The sequence below is a fragment of the Phaethon lepturus genome, unplaced genomic scaffold (assembly GCF_000687285.1).
Source record: "Phaethon lepturus isolate BGI_N335 unplaced genomic scaffold, ASM68728v1 scaffold4225, whole genome shotgun sequence".
NCBI lineage: Eukaryota > Metazoa > Chordata > Aves > Phaethontiformes > Phaethontidae > Phaethon > Phaethon lepturus.
In genome coordinates this window covers 167,585-185,514 of record NW_010538240.1, presented here as the reverse complement: position 1 = coordinate 185,514, position 17,930 = coordinate 167,585, and the positions used below count along the sequence as shown (strand labels likewise).

Here is a 17,930-nt window from a genome sequence, read left to right as displayed (position 1 = left end):
TCAAACATCAAGAGGAAAAGAGGGCACAAACAATATTGCGTGTCTCCTATGAGCAATATGCCAACTACCCAATTGTAATGTGCAAGAGATGCCAGACTCTTGAGTACGTTAGCGGTCCGCTACAGAGTTACTTTCTTCTCAGAAATCCCTTGCTTTATAAAGTTCCTACCATTAACTACTCTGGTCCTCTCTGGGAACTAGAGGACTAAGAACTCTACGAGTTCAGTGCAATTCCACACTGGTATCCTGAGAATACGTGTAATTTTGGTTCAATGTGGAACTGTTTTGCCACCATCAGTGCTCTAAAATCAGCTGTTACCACAATATCCGTGAAGTATTGATAGTAATGGCAACCTATCTATTTCTGCAATAATTCAGAGGAACTATTTTTATATACATATACAAGCATATATATTTTAAGAAGTAGCAAAGCACACTTGTACTTCAGCTAACAAAATGGACTTGATAACACTGTTGCTGGAGTTCTGTTTCTGATAATTATTATGCACCACTAGTAGCAAAAAATATTGCCTGCATCTCTTAGCTTCCTAATAGAGAAAGATCTATATGTGTGCAAGACAAAAGTTAAAAATAATAAGCTCAGAACCGCACTGTTAAAACAAGATCTGCATTGCCTTGGATGTTGAGGTTCACTTATGTAATATGAAGCATTCATAGGCACTGACTTGTTCCTGAAACTATAACCTGCACATTATATGAAAACAGAGACATGCAAGCAGTGAAACAGCAGTTTCCCATACTGTAAAATATTTGGACTGGTTAACAGCACCTAACTGTAAACAACCAGTTAACGTTGTACTAGGAACACAGAATGGGTGCCTAATGTTTCTAAAATAATGCCTGAGTTGTCCAAGATATTTCTTGTAATTTTTAACTGTAAAGCTGTGACAGTGTCTAGGTGACATAAGGTCATATGATGTATATCTAATACATTATTCCAGAAAAAGCCTGTTTAGTTGCTCAGGTGTAAAGGATATCACATGAAGTTATTAATTCCATATATTATGTGTGGTGGAATGATTAAACACTTCACAAAAGAGTGATGAGTATGAAATAGTTCCACATATGACTATCTCTCTGTAGCCCTCTCATGCACCAAGTCAGCAGTTCACAGCTGTTCTTGATCCACACATGCAGAGCCAAGGGGCCTCTACCGAGAACTCTGCACAGCCACGTCCCAGTGCTTCCTCTCAGGCTAAGGAGCACTTTCCTGGCATGGACATGCAAACAGCAGAACTTTGCCCACAGGCTGCACAGCTGCTGCCAATGATGCTATGGCCATTTGCAGGCAAAGCAAAGATGGGTTGAGTTTAAATTCTGGTAGGTTTGAATTAAATTTTTAAATTGTCCCCAACACTCTCAGCAGCTCAGTCCTGGCTAATCTACACCTGGCAGGAGGGTATCTTTAAATAACAGCATTTGATTTTAATTTGATATAAAGAATGTCAGAGTTCAATCCTACCATGCCTCCCCTTGCTACAGCAACCCTTGCTGCTCTCCATCCCATCTAATCCTGTCAATGGGTGGCAGGGAAAGAAGCAGAAGGGAAGGCATTTCAGAGTAGAGGACGGCAGTGCTATTGCTGCAGGCAGGACTTCACCAGCAGCATTAAGAAAGTAGAGATTTCCTCTATACCAAAAAACCTTCTTCAAGGCAGCGTCTGATGTTGGTAAATTCTTAAGATACTGCTTATGTCATGCCTGAAGGAACTGGGCCTGATACAAAGGAGAAGATCTCACCTGACCAATTTGAGAAAAATTCCTTGACCTGGGGATATCCCAGACTACAGAGAACCAGTTGTCCCCTCACTTAAAATATACACACCAAGTTCTAGCATTACCATATCAAACTATTAACTTTGTTATGTTGCAGTGTTGTTTACAGGCCCCATTCAAGATCAGGGCTTCGTTTTGCTGTTGTCCTATATGTGACAACCACCACATTACAATCAAATACCCAACAGGCTAAGTAGACAGCAAAGAGAAAATGGAAGTAATCTCCAGTATTTTTCTTTGACATAGGGCTTAATTTAATTGAGCAAGATCAGTTGAAAGGTCTGTGGCAAAGCCACTAGTTGGACAAGCATCGGTCATAACCACAGTCTGCTGTGCTGCAGTGTCTTTTATCTAAAGGCTTCTGAGTATTCCAAACAGTCGGTATCATAACAGAAAAACAGAGAAAAAGGCAAAGCAAAATTTGCTTCAAATGGAAGCAAAACAGAAAAAGCCAGTTTCAACCACTTAAACTTAGCTGGTTTCTGTCCCAAACCACACACTGTCCTACAGGTATAAGTAATTTATCTCAGTGGAGATAAGTGAAATACTTTAAGGTATAAGTTTGTAAGAAAACCTCAAAACATACAAAACAAATCTTGAAAGCTCTCAGTTTTGTTCTGAAAATGTTACTCAGCTCTCCAGGCCCTCTCTTCTGTGAGCTGTGTGCTTACCTGAAGGATAGGTTGACTTCATGGTTACATCTTAAAGTTGCCATAGGATGAAGTGGTGAATGTCGTTTTCCAGCACTGTAAAAGAAATTTAGAATATTAATGCAATTCATAACTTCATTTGATGTCTACAGTACTGTCTGGTGCCACAGAGCACCAATGTCTTAAGAATGCATCCATGATACATAAGCACAGGTAATGGGTTATTTTCAGTTTGTTCGGATTTAACCCAAGTTTTTATTGTTTTCATATATATATTTACAACACCAGCACACACAGTGTTTATATTGACTTTAATATGGCCAAAATATGAATTTCTCACCTCTCTGATCCTGTCTGCATGCAGCTTCACTTAAACTATGCTCCAAGGATATCATATCTTCATACAAATATATTGTGCAGTTTGTGCAGCCTTTTTCACAGTGTATGGCAAAATTCTCTATTCATTGCATAGCTGCAAAATATGGAAGAAATATTACTAGAATTCAGGCACCTAAGAGAAGAGGGGAAATGTCTGTTATTACTAATACAGTCTTTAGCTTCAGAAAAACTTCTGTGGTTGTTTTACTTACCTGCCCAAAAAACAATTTTCCATAACCCACTCCTTGACTATTCCTATGTCTGAATAGTTAAAGCAATCCAAGTCTATCACTGACAGAGAAGAACTACATAGTTATAGTGACTCCAGTGTACTTCATGGTGAACTGGAGCAAGCTGTGACATTAGGAACCTATTATTTCAATGCAATTTCCTGAGAGAGAGCTGATCTCCTTTTAAAGAAATAATGTGGAATTACCCATTTCAGCTTTATCATTCATGCTTTCTGAAGGAGCTGCTCTTTTCTCAGGGCTTCATTTTTCATCCCTTCTGTCACCATAACCTAAACAACCTGTATTCCTTGTGTAACACACGGTTCTAACGTCAGAAGTGTGCTGAGCACTGTAATTCTAGTGCCAATGCCCAGTGGGAGCTGGGGACTCTTGGCAGTTCTTGTAACAGGCCCATTATGCTGCCTAACATTTCGCTGTAGTTTGTGAACTTCAGCGGCTTTTATGGATAGCAAAGCATTGTTAAAGCCACAAGTATGTAGTCATTGTGGTGGTCCTTCAATCCACAGGGAAGCAAATTCTCTGATCAAATGCTTTGAACATTAAAAAAAAATCTCATCTAATTTTAAGTGTCATAAAACCTTTGACCCTCTCTGTAAGATGGATAGTAGACAGCAATGTAACTGCAAAGATTGTAGGTCTGTTTCAGCTCAAAAGACTTTAATGTTTAAAAGTACTGGACATAAAAAATACTAAAAAGGCGGGAGAAAAGGTAGTAGAGAGATGTTTTTTCTCTCCTCCCTATTCTTAGCCTTCAAAAATCCAAAATGGCAAATGAGGTAATGGTCGCATCTTAACATCACTCAAGATGGAGTCCTCTGGATGTAACGTAGAAATTGTAAATGCTCAAAATAAAAGGAATACTCAGTCCTTGTAATCTAACTTAAGATGCATTTGCCTGAGGTCCCCCTTATACTGGAAGAGAAGTCAGGCAGTCTCAGAGAGTAATTCATTCATTTATGATCTGAATTGCCCTCTGGAGGCGGCTTTCTCCATAAGTGATCTCAGTGACTGCTACTCTAACTTAAGATCCTCAGTTAAGTGCCTATAGTTACCTGGAAGCAATTTGGATCTATTCCTTGCCCGCTGCCCCATGTGGCATTTCTGCAATTTCATAGCTGTGGATCACATGCAAAGCAGAATTTATAACTAATATAATATAATACTTTGTTGTACAATTATTCACCTGTCATTTCCTGTAGAGATACAATGGGTGAGTGTCACTTGCAGTACAGTGCTGGTTTACTTTAGAATTTGAGTAAAAAATAACATCCTCTATACCAAGTCACTTGAAAACAAAAATGAGGAGCTATGAATACAAGCACAGCACTTTAGGTTTCCCACTTTTATCTGCCACTAAGAGAGACATTAAAAAACTTCTTTAAAAAAAACATCCCCACACAGGCCCCTGTGGTCTGGCCACAGCCAGTGATGAGTGCGTGTAGGGGCAGCAATGCACTAAGCTGAAAAACAATAGCAGAACTAAATAATAAGTCTTAGCATTTTTCATGCTTTAATAACTTAATGAGCATGAGGCACTTTAAGTGATGGGAAAACACAGGTGCAAGCACTCCAGCCAAATAAGGCCAACCTGTGCCAATCCTCCAGCACAAGGCAGATGTAAATATGGTAAATCCTCTTTCTCGAGCACGTGCCTGCCACTGCAGCTCCCATGCCATCCAGTGCAGAATGCATTCCTGGGATATGAAAGAGGTACTCTTGGCATCTCTCCCTTCTGCTGGACTGAGTATGACTGGTGTTTGCAGGATAGATACAACAAAAGGAATCTCTGTGCAAGAAACACATCTCTGCTGCAGTAGAACTAGACAGACAAGATGACTTACCCAACACTACAAATGGCCAGGGACAAAGGGGTTTAGGATGTGAAGTCCCAGTTCTGTGCCCAGTCCACCGGCTCATATCCCTCTTACTCTGTACTTGGTGGAAATTTTCTCCAAGCCTTTGGGCTACTTGCTTGTCTGTTTATAAGCACAAAGCTGAAATAACAAGCAATCTACCATTCCTGCTGTCATTGTTCTTTGTATTCATCCATGCTCCATGTCTCAGACACCTTCCATACTGTACAGATCATCATACTGTATTCTTCAGCCAGAGCGATAATGTAAGATTGTAGCATGAGTCACCTGACTCCGTTTTCCCGCAATGTCTACCTGACCCGTCAACGACCCACAGCACTCATAAAATATGGTGTTAGTGAGACTCTCAGAAGTCCAGGATGGGTGTGAAACCCCAGAAGTGTCAAGATAAAACTAGGAAGGATCTTCCAGAGCTCGTTGCAATGCAGCACTTCCAGGAGCAACAGTTCTCAGCACTGCATTAAGCACATATCAATAATATCTGTAATAGCAAGATGCACTGGATCTACTTAACTAGAGCTCCTGTATTTCCTCTAGCAGTACCAATAGGTAGGCAGCCAACATACTGTCACCTCACTTCAAGAAGTAGTACCTCTCAAAGGTGATATTCTCTGGGAGTGATGTTACTATGTTGGCCAGTTAGTACTGGGAGAGGTGGTCACCACCGTCACTGGAATGCCTTAACTGGGGGACACGGCTTCCTGGAGGGACCCAGGTCAACACAGTGGTGAGTAAATGTTGAAGAGGTAGGTTGGGTCGGAAGGATTCTGTGTATTCATGTAGCATACTAAATTCTGCTGTCGTCCCAGTGTAAAGTCCATCCGTGTGATATCTACTCAGAAGAGCTTCACGTACAGTAATATAAAAAACAGGGAACTTTAATAAAGATACCTAGAACTAACAAAGATTTTTATTTTAATGGCCTTAGAATATTGGGGTAACTAAAACTGAGTTGTTATACAGGAATCTTAATTTTTTTACATGTTCTTCACATTTTCTCTCTCTTTTTCTCTTTCTCTCTTTCACTCCGTTTGTTAACATTTCCTTGTTATTACTGTACGTTGCTTGCAACTTGTGTATGTTACAGACTGTCACATTTTATTCTGTGAAGTTTTTCTCCAATTCCCATCAACCTGAGCTCCATGTTGGGCAGCCGAGGAGATTACAATACAGTTCTTTAATGCAAAAGAACAAGGAATGTCACAGATTATAGGTAACATCACTGAGGTTGTGACACAAAACCTGATGCGAGGTATTAATGCAAAGAGTAAGTACTTGGTATGACAATAGAACTACTTAGTTAAATTACTTTCTTTTTTTCAGATAGTCTGCATGGGAAAAAATTAATTTTCATTATTCTCCAGCAGAAAAAATTCCCAAACCTACCAATTTAGGATTTTTTCCACTGCCATTTTGAAAACCAGTGATGTCCATTGCTGATGCATCATTACTCATTTTCAAAGGTTTAAACCCATATTTTCTATGCTGTTCTTCTCTATGCTATACTTCCTTCCATATTCTCCAAGCCATAACTTCATCACTTCATCATCCTTTGTCTGTGGTTTAATATACCTTCTCTATAATTCCTTTTCTATTTTAATATAGTTATACCCCTTTCACTCTAAGGACCTGATTTAACAACAATAAAAATAAGCCCCTACCCATGGGAACCATATTTCTTATTCCTGCATGAGGCTCTGGAGTCCATAAAAATTGATTTATGTAGCCGAAGATGGTCTGGCACAGCAGCATAGTTGTTATTTTGCTGAATCAGGTCCTGAGCAAAGTATTTTGTTACAATGTCCCCCAATTACCACCAAACACTACTTTGAAAGAATGGTAAAAAATAGCTGATAGACATTTCTGATACTTTTCTAGAGGGACAGCATGAAATTTATCACTACTAATCTTATTTTTAATCGTCTAGTAAATTCTGTGTTAACTCAGAAATCACTATAGCCATGTACTAACTCAAGAAAAGCATATTTTTCTCAGTGTGCAGTTCCTTTACTTCCTGAGTTGCTATTATGCTCTGACCCTCCCTTACTCAGTGAAGAAGCACAGCAGAGTTTAGATGGAGTCTAGTATAAAAAAATGAAGTGATTTAGACTGATGCAACTGATGAGTGACCAATGAATATTAATGGACAGTAAACACTATCCAGGCAACTAAAACAGAAACAACTTGCTAACAGGAGTGAAGTTGGAATTAAAGAGACTCAAGAGAGTAGGGAATTGAATTGTAAATATTTCCTTTTGATGCAACATCTCAGAGAGAAATTTAGGGATATAAAAATCAATGGGTATTTTCAGATGCTAAGCAGCTTTTAACCCCTCCACAAATCAGAGTAAACATCTTTGGATACTTGGATTCACACTCTTAATTTCGTCATAATAATTTGCTTAGCAGAAGAAGTACCAGGCAAAAGTGATGCTGCAAAAATAGGATGCAAAATGAATGTAAAATCTTTGCATTTTCTCTAGAATAAAGACAGCTTGGAAATTCTGTCCTCAACCAGCAACTACAGCAGCCTCACAACTGCTCTACCTCCCACTTGCAGCTAACAGGCTTGTAACTAAGAAAAGCTAGAGCACAGCAGTTCACCCTCACCTTGGCCATGCGATCTCTGTTCTTGTGCCATTCTGTCACTAGCCCAAGAGCCAGGGAAAACCATCATACCAAGAGTTTCCCCTTGCTGGCATAGTAGGACAGAACTAACGTTTTCCACATTAACAGCCCTTTTATATCAGCAGAAAAGTGCATAAGGTCTGAAAAACAGAAGCGTAATTAACTCACTCAATGGACAATGTCAGGAGTGGGACTATCCACAGACCGTAATAATGGCAATCCCAGGTTTGGGATCAGGGCTATAAGAACACAGCTGAGATCTAGACAAGCTGTAAATTCATTTTTAGGTGTACATGGGGTGGTGGTATGGAATGTAACTTTAGTCAGACAAGGTCTCCCCAGTAGAAAGATCTTAATCTTTCAAACAACTTCCTGTCTCAATTCTGGCCCTGCTTTGCACTCAACTGCTCCTACCTCCTTCCTGCTTGTCAACCCCTTCCCTTTTAAAAGGGCTGCAGAATCTTGAAGTCCCCCAAGCCTTTGTGGAATGGCAAATGGCTATTCAGGGAAGTTACAGGGAGTCAAGCTGGGTCCTTGTCTCTTTTAATCCTTAAACAAGCTATCCTTGTTTAAGGATTAGAAAACATTTAGGATTTAAGAACACAGTCAGGCTGTGTTCTTCTGGAAATGATTGCCAGTGACCTAATGTGATCAAAGGAAACAGCACCATATCTCTTAATTGCTGTGTTTCTGATCTAGGGCTGAAAAGACCCCAACTTCTTCAGCACAATGTCAAAGATTCTGGCATGGTTCATGTGGCCAGATACTGACTCATGGGTAAATATGCATGAATACCATGCTATGAATTGTGGAGTTTCTCTCAGCCCTGTTTCAGTCAAAGTGGTTATGGCCTACAGAAGTTCCTATAAGGACTGGAAAAGGCATTGTATTTCCAATCGGGTAAAGGACTGAAAATGGTCCCTCCGAGAGTGCCTGTCAACTCATCCAGTCTTCGGGGTAAGTGACCACTTCACAGCTCTCTAGACACATGGGAGACAATGGAGGGGGGCAGCTACAACCCCAAGAGGAAGCAGTGTGAGCTGGGACCATCCCTGGCCCACATGCAATTTCTGAAGACATCTAAGATAAGAAGGGTAGACCAGGAACTTGTTTCTTGGCAGCTGTTGGACAATGGCAGTGTTTGCTTAAAGAAAGAGGACTGGGGTGACTTTTCCAGTGCAGGTACCACTTCTGTACAAGTGCCACATTTCCAAGCATAGATTGAGGTCAATGAATATAGGTGGAGATTCAGTGCCAGAGTCTAGCTTATAATCAAAACCAGCAGCACTGGTAAAGTCACTATGACAGTGTCAAACCGTTTGCTGTGACAAGAGAGATGAACCATGCAGCAAGTACACGGGCAATCTCTACTGTGCTTCTCCACAATAAGCAGAGTATACTAATGCGAAATCCAGTAGTTCTCCTAAGTTTGTGTTTTTTCAGAATCCCTCCCCCCATTGTGAAATTCAGTGTTTGCTTGGAAACACCAGAGGCATTTTAATAGTACTTTTCTGCAAATGAAGGTAGATGAGATAGGAAAAAGAAAGTGGAAACCACACAAATGAGGTAGTTGTAAAACAAACTACTCACCTGGGAGATCTGCCGAATACTTTCTTTAGCCTCTCAGCCAAATCTCTGCAGGAGAATGTTTAAAGCTGGTGTAGTTAACTAGGTATTTACAGATAGGACAATTATGGAGCTAAGGTGCCAAGCTGAGAGTCAGAAGATTTTGTTGTAAATAACCTCTTACATAGAAGTGGGCAAGTCATTTCACTGCATGGTAGTCCTACCCAACTGTAAGAGATGATAGCACTGACGTTTCTTCATGAAACAGAACCTAAAGAACAAATATGCAGTACAAGCCTAATTCAGATTCTGCTAGCAGAGATGGAGAGACTCATGTGAATTTGGTAGGCCAGAATCAAGCCTTAGAAGTTTTAAGCACCTAGAAATAGTCGTCATTGGTTTGACTAGACTGGTAGTGGCCAGGCAGTAATGGTTTCAGCAGTTTTGCTTTATCTGGACATCTCTCAAACCCATAGTCAATCTTGGAAAAAGCATGCAAACTGAAACTTAAGAAATCAACCTAAAATAACATCATTTCATTCCATCTCTAGATCTCATTCCTGAAATTGTTCAGCATGTAGATCTGCTAATTAAAACAATGGGAACTTCTAACTGTGGGCCGATGACAGCGATGTTTTCTTTATTCCCATTACAGGCTAATCACATACTAAGTATCATGTGATTGCTGAGTCCTACCTTCAGAGAATTAGGTGCTGCAGACAGTGGTTTGGAACACAGATACTCTACTTAACATTACTTATGTACATCAGCAATAGATGCAGTCTTTTGTGCTAGTAATTTCTCTGCTTCCAAAATATTTAGCAAAATTGCCATTGTGGATTAGCATTGCTATCCAGAATGTGATCCCTAAGGCATCGCCCTTGCATGGAATGTTCAAGGGACATTAGTAGGACAGTTCAGTGATTTGTCCACGTTTCCAGCTACTCTGTTCTCTGCCTATTGAATAGAAGATAACAAGGTTGTGAATTTTCAACAAGTATAGAGAAAAATTCATCAGTGCTAAAGGACCCTGAGGAGGCTGCAAGAGCAAGTTCCAGCTCAAGTTGCTAGGGAGGTATAATGCAATTTAAGAAATTAAATTAATTCCAAGAAAGGTCAATTTTCATGTCATTCAAGTACAACAGAGCCTGCAAGCTACTTCCAAAAGGATCAATGACTGTTACCAGTGGGCAGCCTGACTCACAACCACTCTGTTCCAAAGTGTTTTGAGCTCCAGAAATGGACCCAGTGCTCCCTCCAACACTAACAGTTCAGTTTGCAAATCCAGGCTCAGGTATAGCAGTAGGAGTCTTGGAGGTTTCAATGCAGAGCTCTGCTGACACAGCTGCCTCCCTCATTTCAGGATTAGAGCCATCAGCTTGTAGCAGTAGAGGCTTATGAAGAAGCTCAATTCTTTGCTCATTCCCATGAGGACAGCAGCTCTCCCCAAACACAGTTAAGTGATTTTTAAATGAGCAGCTCAGTACCTGCAATATCACAATTACTATGGCAGCTATACCAGGTTTTTGTGCAAACAGTGGTATTAAATAGCAGGGAGTATTACAAACAGAAAGGAATTGCAACTCAGTGCAACCTTAAAACTTTAGATTCCTATTGAAATGCACCTACAGCTTTTGCCAGTTTTTTAAATGTATTGAGAGCCCTAATTATTTCATTGCTCACAAAACAAAATGTTCCTACCTCCCTCTTTAGGGAAATAGTTGGCTAATTCTGCATGGAGAAGAAAGGAGGCAGAGGTGAAATCTGCAGAAAAGACTGTTATGAAAAAACAGTTACAGCTAAATAAAAGGCACAGAATGCAATTACTGGGGCATGGATAGATACATAGTACGTGTCATATACATGTGCGTCCGTGTGTGTATGCAAAGCAACAAATATAATTTCAAAAGGCTTTTGCTTACTACTCATCTGTGTTGTCCATCTGAAACCAGAGGATCAGAATCATATTTCCAAACCCTACCTAATGTGTTTTTCTTTTGGGCTTGTTTTACCACTTGGCTTCAAAACCATTGAAAAATAAATTACAGCATCATGTAGCATTCAGAACAAGCTAGTACACGAATCTGGAAGAGGCACTGAAATGAAGTCTATCCATTGAGATTGTCTTTCCTTAAAGACTTGCAGAACCACCCATTGCCTTACAGTGTCTAGGTAATAAGCATTGTGCAACCGAGGTGTAGGATGCTGCCAATACTACTGAGTTAACATATCTCAGCATTTGTGAAACTTCAGAAGGCACATTTTGACTGTTTTTCGCTCCCTTCAACCAAAATACTCATATCGAGCTATGCCATGTTTCAAGTATATTCTCAATACACTAATTTGCACTTTAAAACCCTGTAATAAATCCTACACTAAATAGCACTTTAAATTGTTTATAAACATCAAGCAAGTCACACAGAGAAAACGTACTATTCTCAGTCTATCCTCATGGGAATGTGTGGAGCAAAATGCGCAAATCTGACAACCTATTTTCATTATTTACAGACGACAGTAAATTTTACTCTATCTATTTTCCAAATTCATGGCCTGCTGTAGTGTTTTCTATGTGTAGTGTCCTGTGCTGGCATTGCAAATACTGAGTGTGTTTCAGAAGAGAACATCAGAAAATGGATTGCTTTTTTAAAAATCCATGTTCTGCTGTCATATTTCCATATGTAACGTACTCTGTGTGTCTAAAACGTGTACAGCCATTCTGCACAACTAATACTGGAAACACTATAGAACGATCTGGGTAAATTCTGGGGAGAGGAAGAGCAGGAATTTTGCTGTCAGTAATATTGCACAAGGTATAAATCAGCACAGAGTATACTCAAATACTAAAACACAACTCACAGTCCACTGCCTCTTGAAAGCTCTGAGCGACAGTAGGCTTCATGACAAACAGGTCATTCATGCACCATCCAACATCATGCAAAAACATAATCCGATTTCTAACCGCGGTCTTCTGCTCACAGGACTAGGAACCAATGCACGTGCGTTTCTGAAACTGCCCCTCTATGTGGAAGTACAGGTGGCTGCTGTTACACCTAACGCGATCACGTTTTGTTTCTCCTCCCACTTAACGAACTTTATTTTATTTTGGTGCAGTGCACATGAATGCAGTGTCTAGGACAGATGTGCTATCTTTTATAGTGTCGCTATAGAACTCTTTAGCAGTGAACCCTTAATTTGCAGCTGGAACTCTAATAAACAGTGCATAGTGTTTCAATAGCCTTCTGCTTATATGTTTGAAGATTCGAAACTGAATGGTGAGGTGGCCAAGGCGGCGCTGGCAAACGAAGACTGTCCCCACATAGACCAGGCTATTACGCCTGATGAGGGCCTGCCCTTTACACGCTCTGGCACTCGGGAGAGATATGGACCCTGCTTCCTCTTATCAACCGGGGAATATCCCTGCCCGCCTGATGGAGGAATAAGAAAGGGTATGTAGCTGGGGTCCTGTAACCATGTAGTTAGCAACCGGTTTAAATAAGTAAGAGAAAGGCAGCTGTAGCTGTAGCACGCAATAGTGCGCTTGCTGTAGAGATGCACGTTTGGGCTGGAAACCACCACCTGATGTCTGCATTTGGAGTTTCTAACCTATTCTTTCAGAAAGAAAAGCCTGAGGAGCTGTAACTACCCCATGCAGCTACGCTAGGCAGTCAGTCTTCCACCCCAGCTGGTACAGTAAGCTTTAGTGGAAGCTGCTCTACAATGTCCTTAAATTAGGCCATCCTCCAAGGAGAGGCCAATTAACATTTCATAGCAATGAAGGTTTGCAACTTGGAAAGCTCACAGATCTTACCAGACTGAGCAGCACAGATTTGGAGGTGGCAGACAGAAAAGATAAAACACAAATGCAAAACATGCTCAAGAAATATGAAATTATTATTTGGCTACCTTAACAGAGCACTAAAACAAATTATTTGGATATTCATAACTGTTTAGTTCAACAGAGAAAGAGAAGCATACAAGAACATCTGTTAGCACAGGTGTCATACAATTGGAAAATAATCCACCTAAAATCACTCTCCTTTCATAAATAAATCATTACTAGTTAGTTTCTCAGACTTCTGACAGCTACAGATCTCTTGGAAGTAACTGCATTTTAGTTTGCTAATGGTCAGAATAATCTATTTTGCAACAGAAGTCAAATCAAATGTAAAAAAAAACTTCCCTTCTTAAAATAGGCTATTTTGTTTAAATACTTTAACATGAGGAAACCATACAAACCAAAATTAGAGTTACATATATATGCATCAAAGTTGATAAGGAATGGGAAAATTGGAAAAGAAATCTCTCTCTTCAAATCAGTGTTTATCACTGGTGTACTGTATATAGTACATAATATAGTCAATATTTTAAAACTGCAAAGATTGTATGATGTAACCATACACTGAGTATGGAGTATAGAATTCTCATGTGCCATTGTATGATGGGCAATAGTTATAGTAAATGCCAGTTATAGATAGTGTATGTAATTATAAGTTTAAAGCTTATCATCAACAAAGATATAGTTGGACCACAAGACTTTCATATGAAAGTATATCCTCTAAAATTTACCTTTGTAGCAAAGTGTTTTACTTGATTCTGTATTGGATAAGCATTAGCCGCGTTCATTCAGCCTGGGCGAGTTCAGGTGGTTCCAGTGGATCAGGGGAACACTCCAAATGGCACATCCTTCGGGATGAGGAATGTATGGTTTTCACGATGCACTGCAACTGCCTCTCGTTACTGAATGAAACAGAGGCTGGTTGGCTAAAGAGTAATATACGTCAGCATATTGTTGGCCTGTTTGAAACACGTTGAGAGCATCTTAATTGTTGTTCCAACAAAATTTCATCCATACTTTGTGCAACTCTCTGTACACTTGCTGAGCTGTTTACATGCATGTCTGAAAAAGAAGGGGGGGAGGGAAGGGTGGGGGAGGGAAACCGAATGCATGCAATTTTGTTTTCTTTTTTTTTTTTTTAATGCTGAGAACAAAGGAGTAGTATCTCTACAGCAACACAGTAAATTCGATGGATTTTGCTGCCTTTTCCCCCTCCTGCCCCCAAAGATACCAGAAACCTTAATTGTACCTGAGGTCAAAACGCATGAAGTGGAAGGGTCAGGTATGCGTGAGTGTAATCCCTCCCACTGACTCTCTTTTTTTTTAGGGTACAACCATGTTGCTGCGTGTAGGATCAATTACATAGCCTGACCACCCTTGAGATATGACGATTTTTTTTTAAAACATACATTTTTTAAACTTGTTCTTTAGTTCAATGGCCTTCTGAGTCATGTTGCAAGCGATACTACTCTTGGCATGTCCATGCATGCAGATGCTATTGAACTGGCTACAATGTTGACCTCATTCTTAGTCCATTCTGTCATTGATCCAATGCTGTACTTTGCATTTTTCTTTTAAATGAAGGTTACGAAATGTCACGGAGCCTTAACAGCATAGCTGGCATAAGTGGAAAAGCGATAGGATTATCCTCAGTGTCTGCGCCCTACAGTTCTCCTAGTCCAGTGAGACGTTCTTGGTCTCCCATCCCATCTATTTTGTAGCATGGATCAGTAGCAGAGAATGGTCTAAAAAGCTTTATTTTCAATTAGCCTATGCTATGTTGCATATAATCCAGGTGACTAAGTCTGAAGATGCAATGTCTCACAGTAGCACCTGCTGGGAATGGTGTTACTACTGATGCTAGGTGACAACACTCCTAACTAGCACTCAGATGACAATAGGCAGGCATTTACGTAGTACTGGTGGGCCATACGCGCTGCATGGTATCAGTACAGAGGATGAAGGGTAGATGCACCAGATAAGTTTCCTTCCTGGTGCATCATGCTAGTATATGCTTATTTTGGCTAATGGTGGATCTACTGGCTCTGTATGGAATGGGTTAGGCATTTAGTCGATGCTGAACCATGACAACGATGGAAGATTTTGCTTTTCTCAGGATATTTTTGAGCCATAGGAACCCTGCAGGAGTTTGAGCAAACAAGCACAGTAGGATGAAACTTTGCATGGGCGCCTATTTTAAGCTGAAAGCAATACTCAGACACACTGTAGAGAGGTCTCAGTCTGGCTGACTGCATGGAAAAAAAAATCCTGTTGAAGAAGAATATGGCTGCCTCTGCATGTAGCTATTTCACCTTTTCCTCCTTCCTTTAAAACTAAGATGCCAAGCTTGATGTGAAAAGCGCAGGGAAGAAGCTCAAGTACTGATTGTATTCTTTACATGCAGATCTTTGCAAAGAAAGTCCAGTCATTGCTAAATATATGCCAACAGAGGCAGTCAGAGTGACCTGACAAGGCGAGATGGAGATGAACATTGATGGCTAATAAACATCTGTGTGGAACTGTGCAGGCATAGAAGACCTTCTCATTGGGACAAAGTTAACTCGCTCCATGCAGGTTTTATGGATGATTCTTCGTGGTTTTGGAGTTGTACTAGAGATGCAGGCTTTTTCTACGGCCAAAATGTAACAAAACTGTAGAAGATCCTTTTTTTTTAATCTATTTTTTTGTTCCATAGCATGAATTGCATGAAGACAAAAATTAAAAAAAAAAAAAAAACAAAACAAAACAAACAAAAAACAAGAAACACTGCAAATGTATGATTGAGGAGAAAAAAAAAAAGCAAAGTTATATATTTTCTTTCAAAGCTCTTTACTTTTACATACATTGTTGTAGCCAAAATGTAAAACATCATAAAACTGTACATTTCTTTGCTATGGATTGCTTCTTTTTGTATACAAGATACAGAGTAATGGTTTTAAAAAGTGCAATCAGGCAGTCATCGGTCATATTGACCACGCCTTCACAGTTCATCACACCGACATGGAAATCAAGAACTTTTAATCCAACTACAAGTGTATAAAAATAAGAAAAACTTTTTCCTGTCTGTTTTTGTTGGCATGCTTGTGACACATGGGACCTTCCTTCGGACCTGACAGTAATAGCTGGTCTAGATTTAATTTTCCAGCTCTGGTTATGTTGTATTTTATTGATGTATAGATCCAACGTAAAGACCCTTCATAAATTGTTCATATTAAGTAATCAGTATGAATTTTAAACAAAAGAGGTGTTATTTTAAAACTGGGACTTATAGTACAAAATCAGGAAAATACTCAAGTATAAATGGTCTCAAAGTTTAAGAAACAAGACAACAGCATTGTATGCAATTTAGTACTGAGTAAAATGCATGCACAATGTTATGCAAAACAATTCTAGCATGAAATAAATTTTGTATCATGGTTTCAGTGCCTGCTGTATAGTGTAAAGGGGAATCCTTTCCTGAAGCAATCAGGGGTTTCCAGAGACTTGCTTCTAAAATCTTGAATAAATACAGTGTTCTCAACAGAAACATAGGAGAAAAGCTTGGTATTGCTTTGGTTCTACAATGCTAATTTTGGTTAGTAGATAATAAATGAAGCCTGCAAACACTTGATACAACCGACGTCTGAAGAATTCACACCATTAGTAATTTTATGAGAGAAGACTAAAAAACCCTATAATTATCTAGGTATCTTCCTTTTCCCTCCCCAACAATAATAAAAGTTTGTCTTTTTAGCTGATTAAATGAATTCAGTTTTTCTTACTTCTTTGGGCCCCGTCCTTCACTTGTTCTTCACTGAGCCACAGCAGTCTACCTGATACGAAACTCTGAAAGAAATCCAGGTGTCCAAGGCACACTTTATTTGCCACACAAAACATGCAGCAGTAAGAACCAAGAAACACAATGGGATTAAATTTCATTTTAGATCCTACAAATGACAGCTATGGACTATGTGTCAACAGTGTTAGAGTTGCTTTATCATTTTTGGTAAAGTACTTCTATAAGGAAGGATACATACCTTTAACCCCACATGAGGAACTTCAAAAGAGCTGCCAACCTTCTAGACAAGCTACAGCATCTGCAACTGCTGATGAGAATGGAAATATAAAGGAACAGTATCCTTATGGTCTGGAGGAAGTATAGATTAAACCCCCCAAAACCAGAAGAAACACTCATGGCTCTGGTAAGTGCTAAATTATAAACAAAAAAGCCCAACTGCAGCTGGACCTTGTCTTCACAAAACAGTACTCCAAAAGGGAAATCAAGGAAGACCTCAAGCTGTGTTTTAGGAATAGGAGAAAGGTTAATAATCTGAATTTGTACATAATTAGAAAACTCCTTTGTAGTCCTTGATGTAGCATTACGTACCTGATTTCTACTTCAGTAGACGACCCTTTCTCACATGAACTATTTTTTCTCCCACTGTTTCTATGCTGTTATTCTGAGCTGATAAATGGGCAATTTCTTGCCTCCAGAGGTAAGATCCAGGTTAATCCAGGATCGAAAAGTTACCTAATGAACAACTGTTCCTTTTATAAAGTATTGAGAATCCAGAAATAGATTTATCTGCCCCGTTTTTTATTTAACACTAACTCAAGTGCCCAGAGTAAAGGCTGCTCAAATTCTCCATTACCATAAGGAATACTAAAAATTCAGCCCTGTAAATCCCACATAGGTCTCCCCCTTCCACTGTGCTTTGCATATATATGAGTGTTAGCTAACAGGTTGGGTACATATGTCCTAAGGCAATTGTCATTCTGTGCTACTTTTTACATCTACTAGTCCCACCTCCATTTAGGTACTCCTCTCAGCTTATTCTGACTTGAGATAACCATGTCTTTTGGGTGACTTCTATAAACCCTTCAGAAACGGAACAGCGCTTCCTATGTACTGCCCTTCAGGAGATGCTCTAAACCTTAAGGTCAGTCTGACCCCACAGTTCCCTTTGCACAAC

At 39.7% G+C, this 17,930-nt stretch overlaps 1 protein-coding gene across 1 annotated transcript in view; it reads left to right on the top strand.

The window, feature by feature from the left end:
* KCNC1 (potassium voltage-gated channel, Shaw-related subfamily, member 1) overlaps positions 1-15,686 on the top strand; it is a 111,514-nt gene extending 95,828 nt beyond the window's left edge. Inside the window, 2 exon segments of the mRNA XM_010286716.1 lie at positions 12,401-12,589; positions 15,383-15,686. Coding sequence (XP_010285018.1) covers positions 12,401-12,589; positions 15,383-15,447 — 254 coding nt within the window. The 3' untranslated portion in view covers positions 15,448-15,686.
* Positions 15,687-17,930: the final 2,244 nt, after the last annotated feature.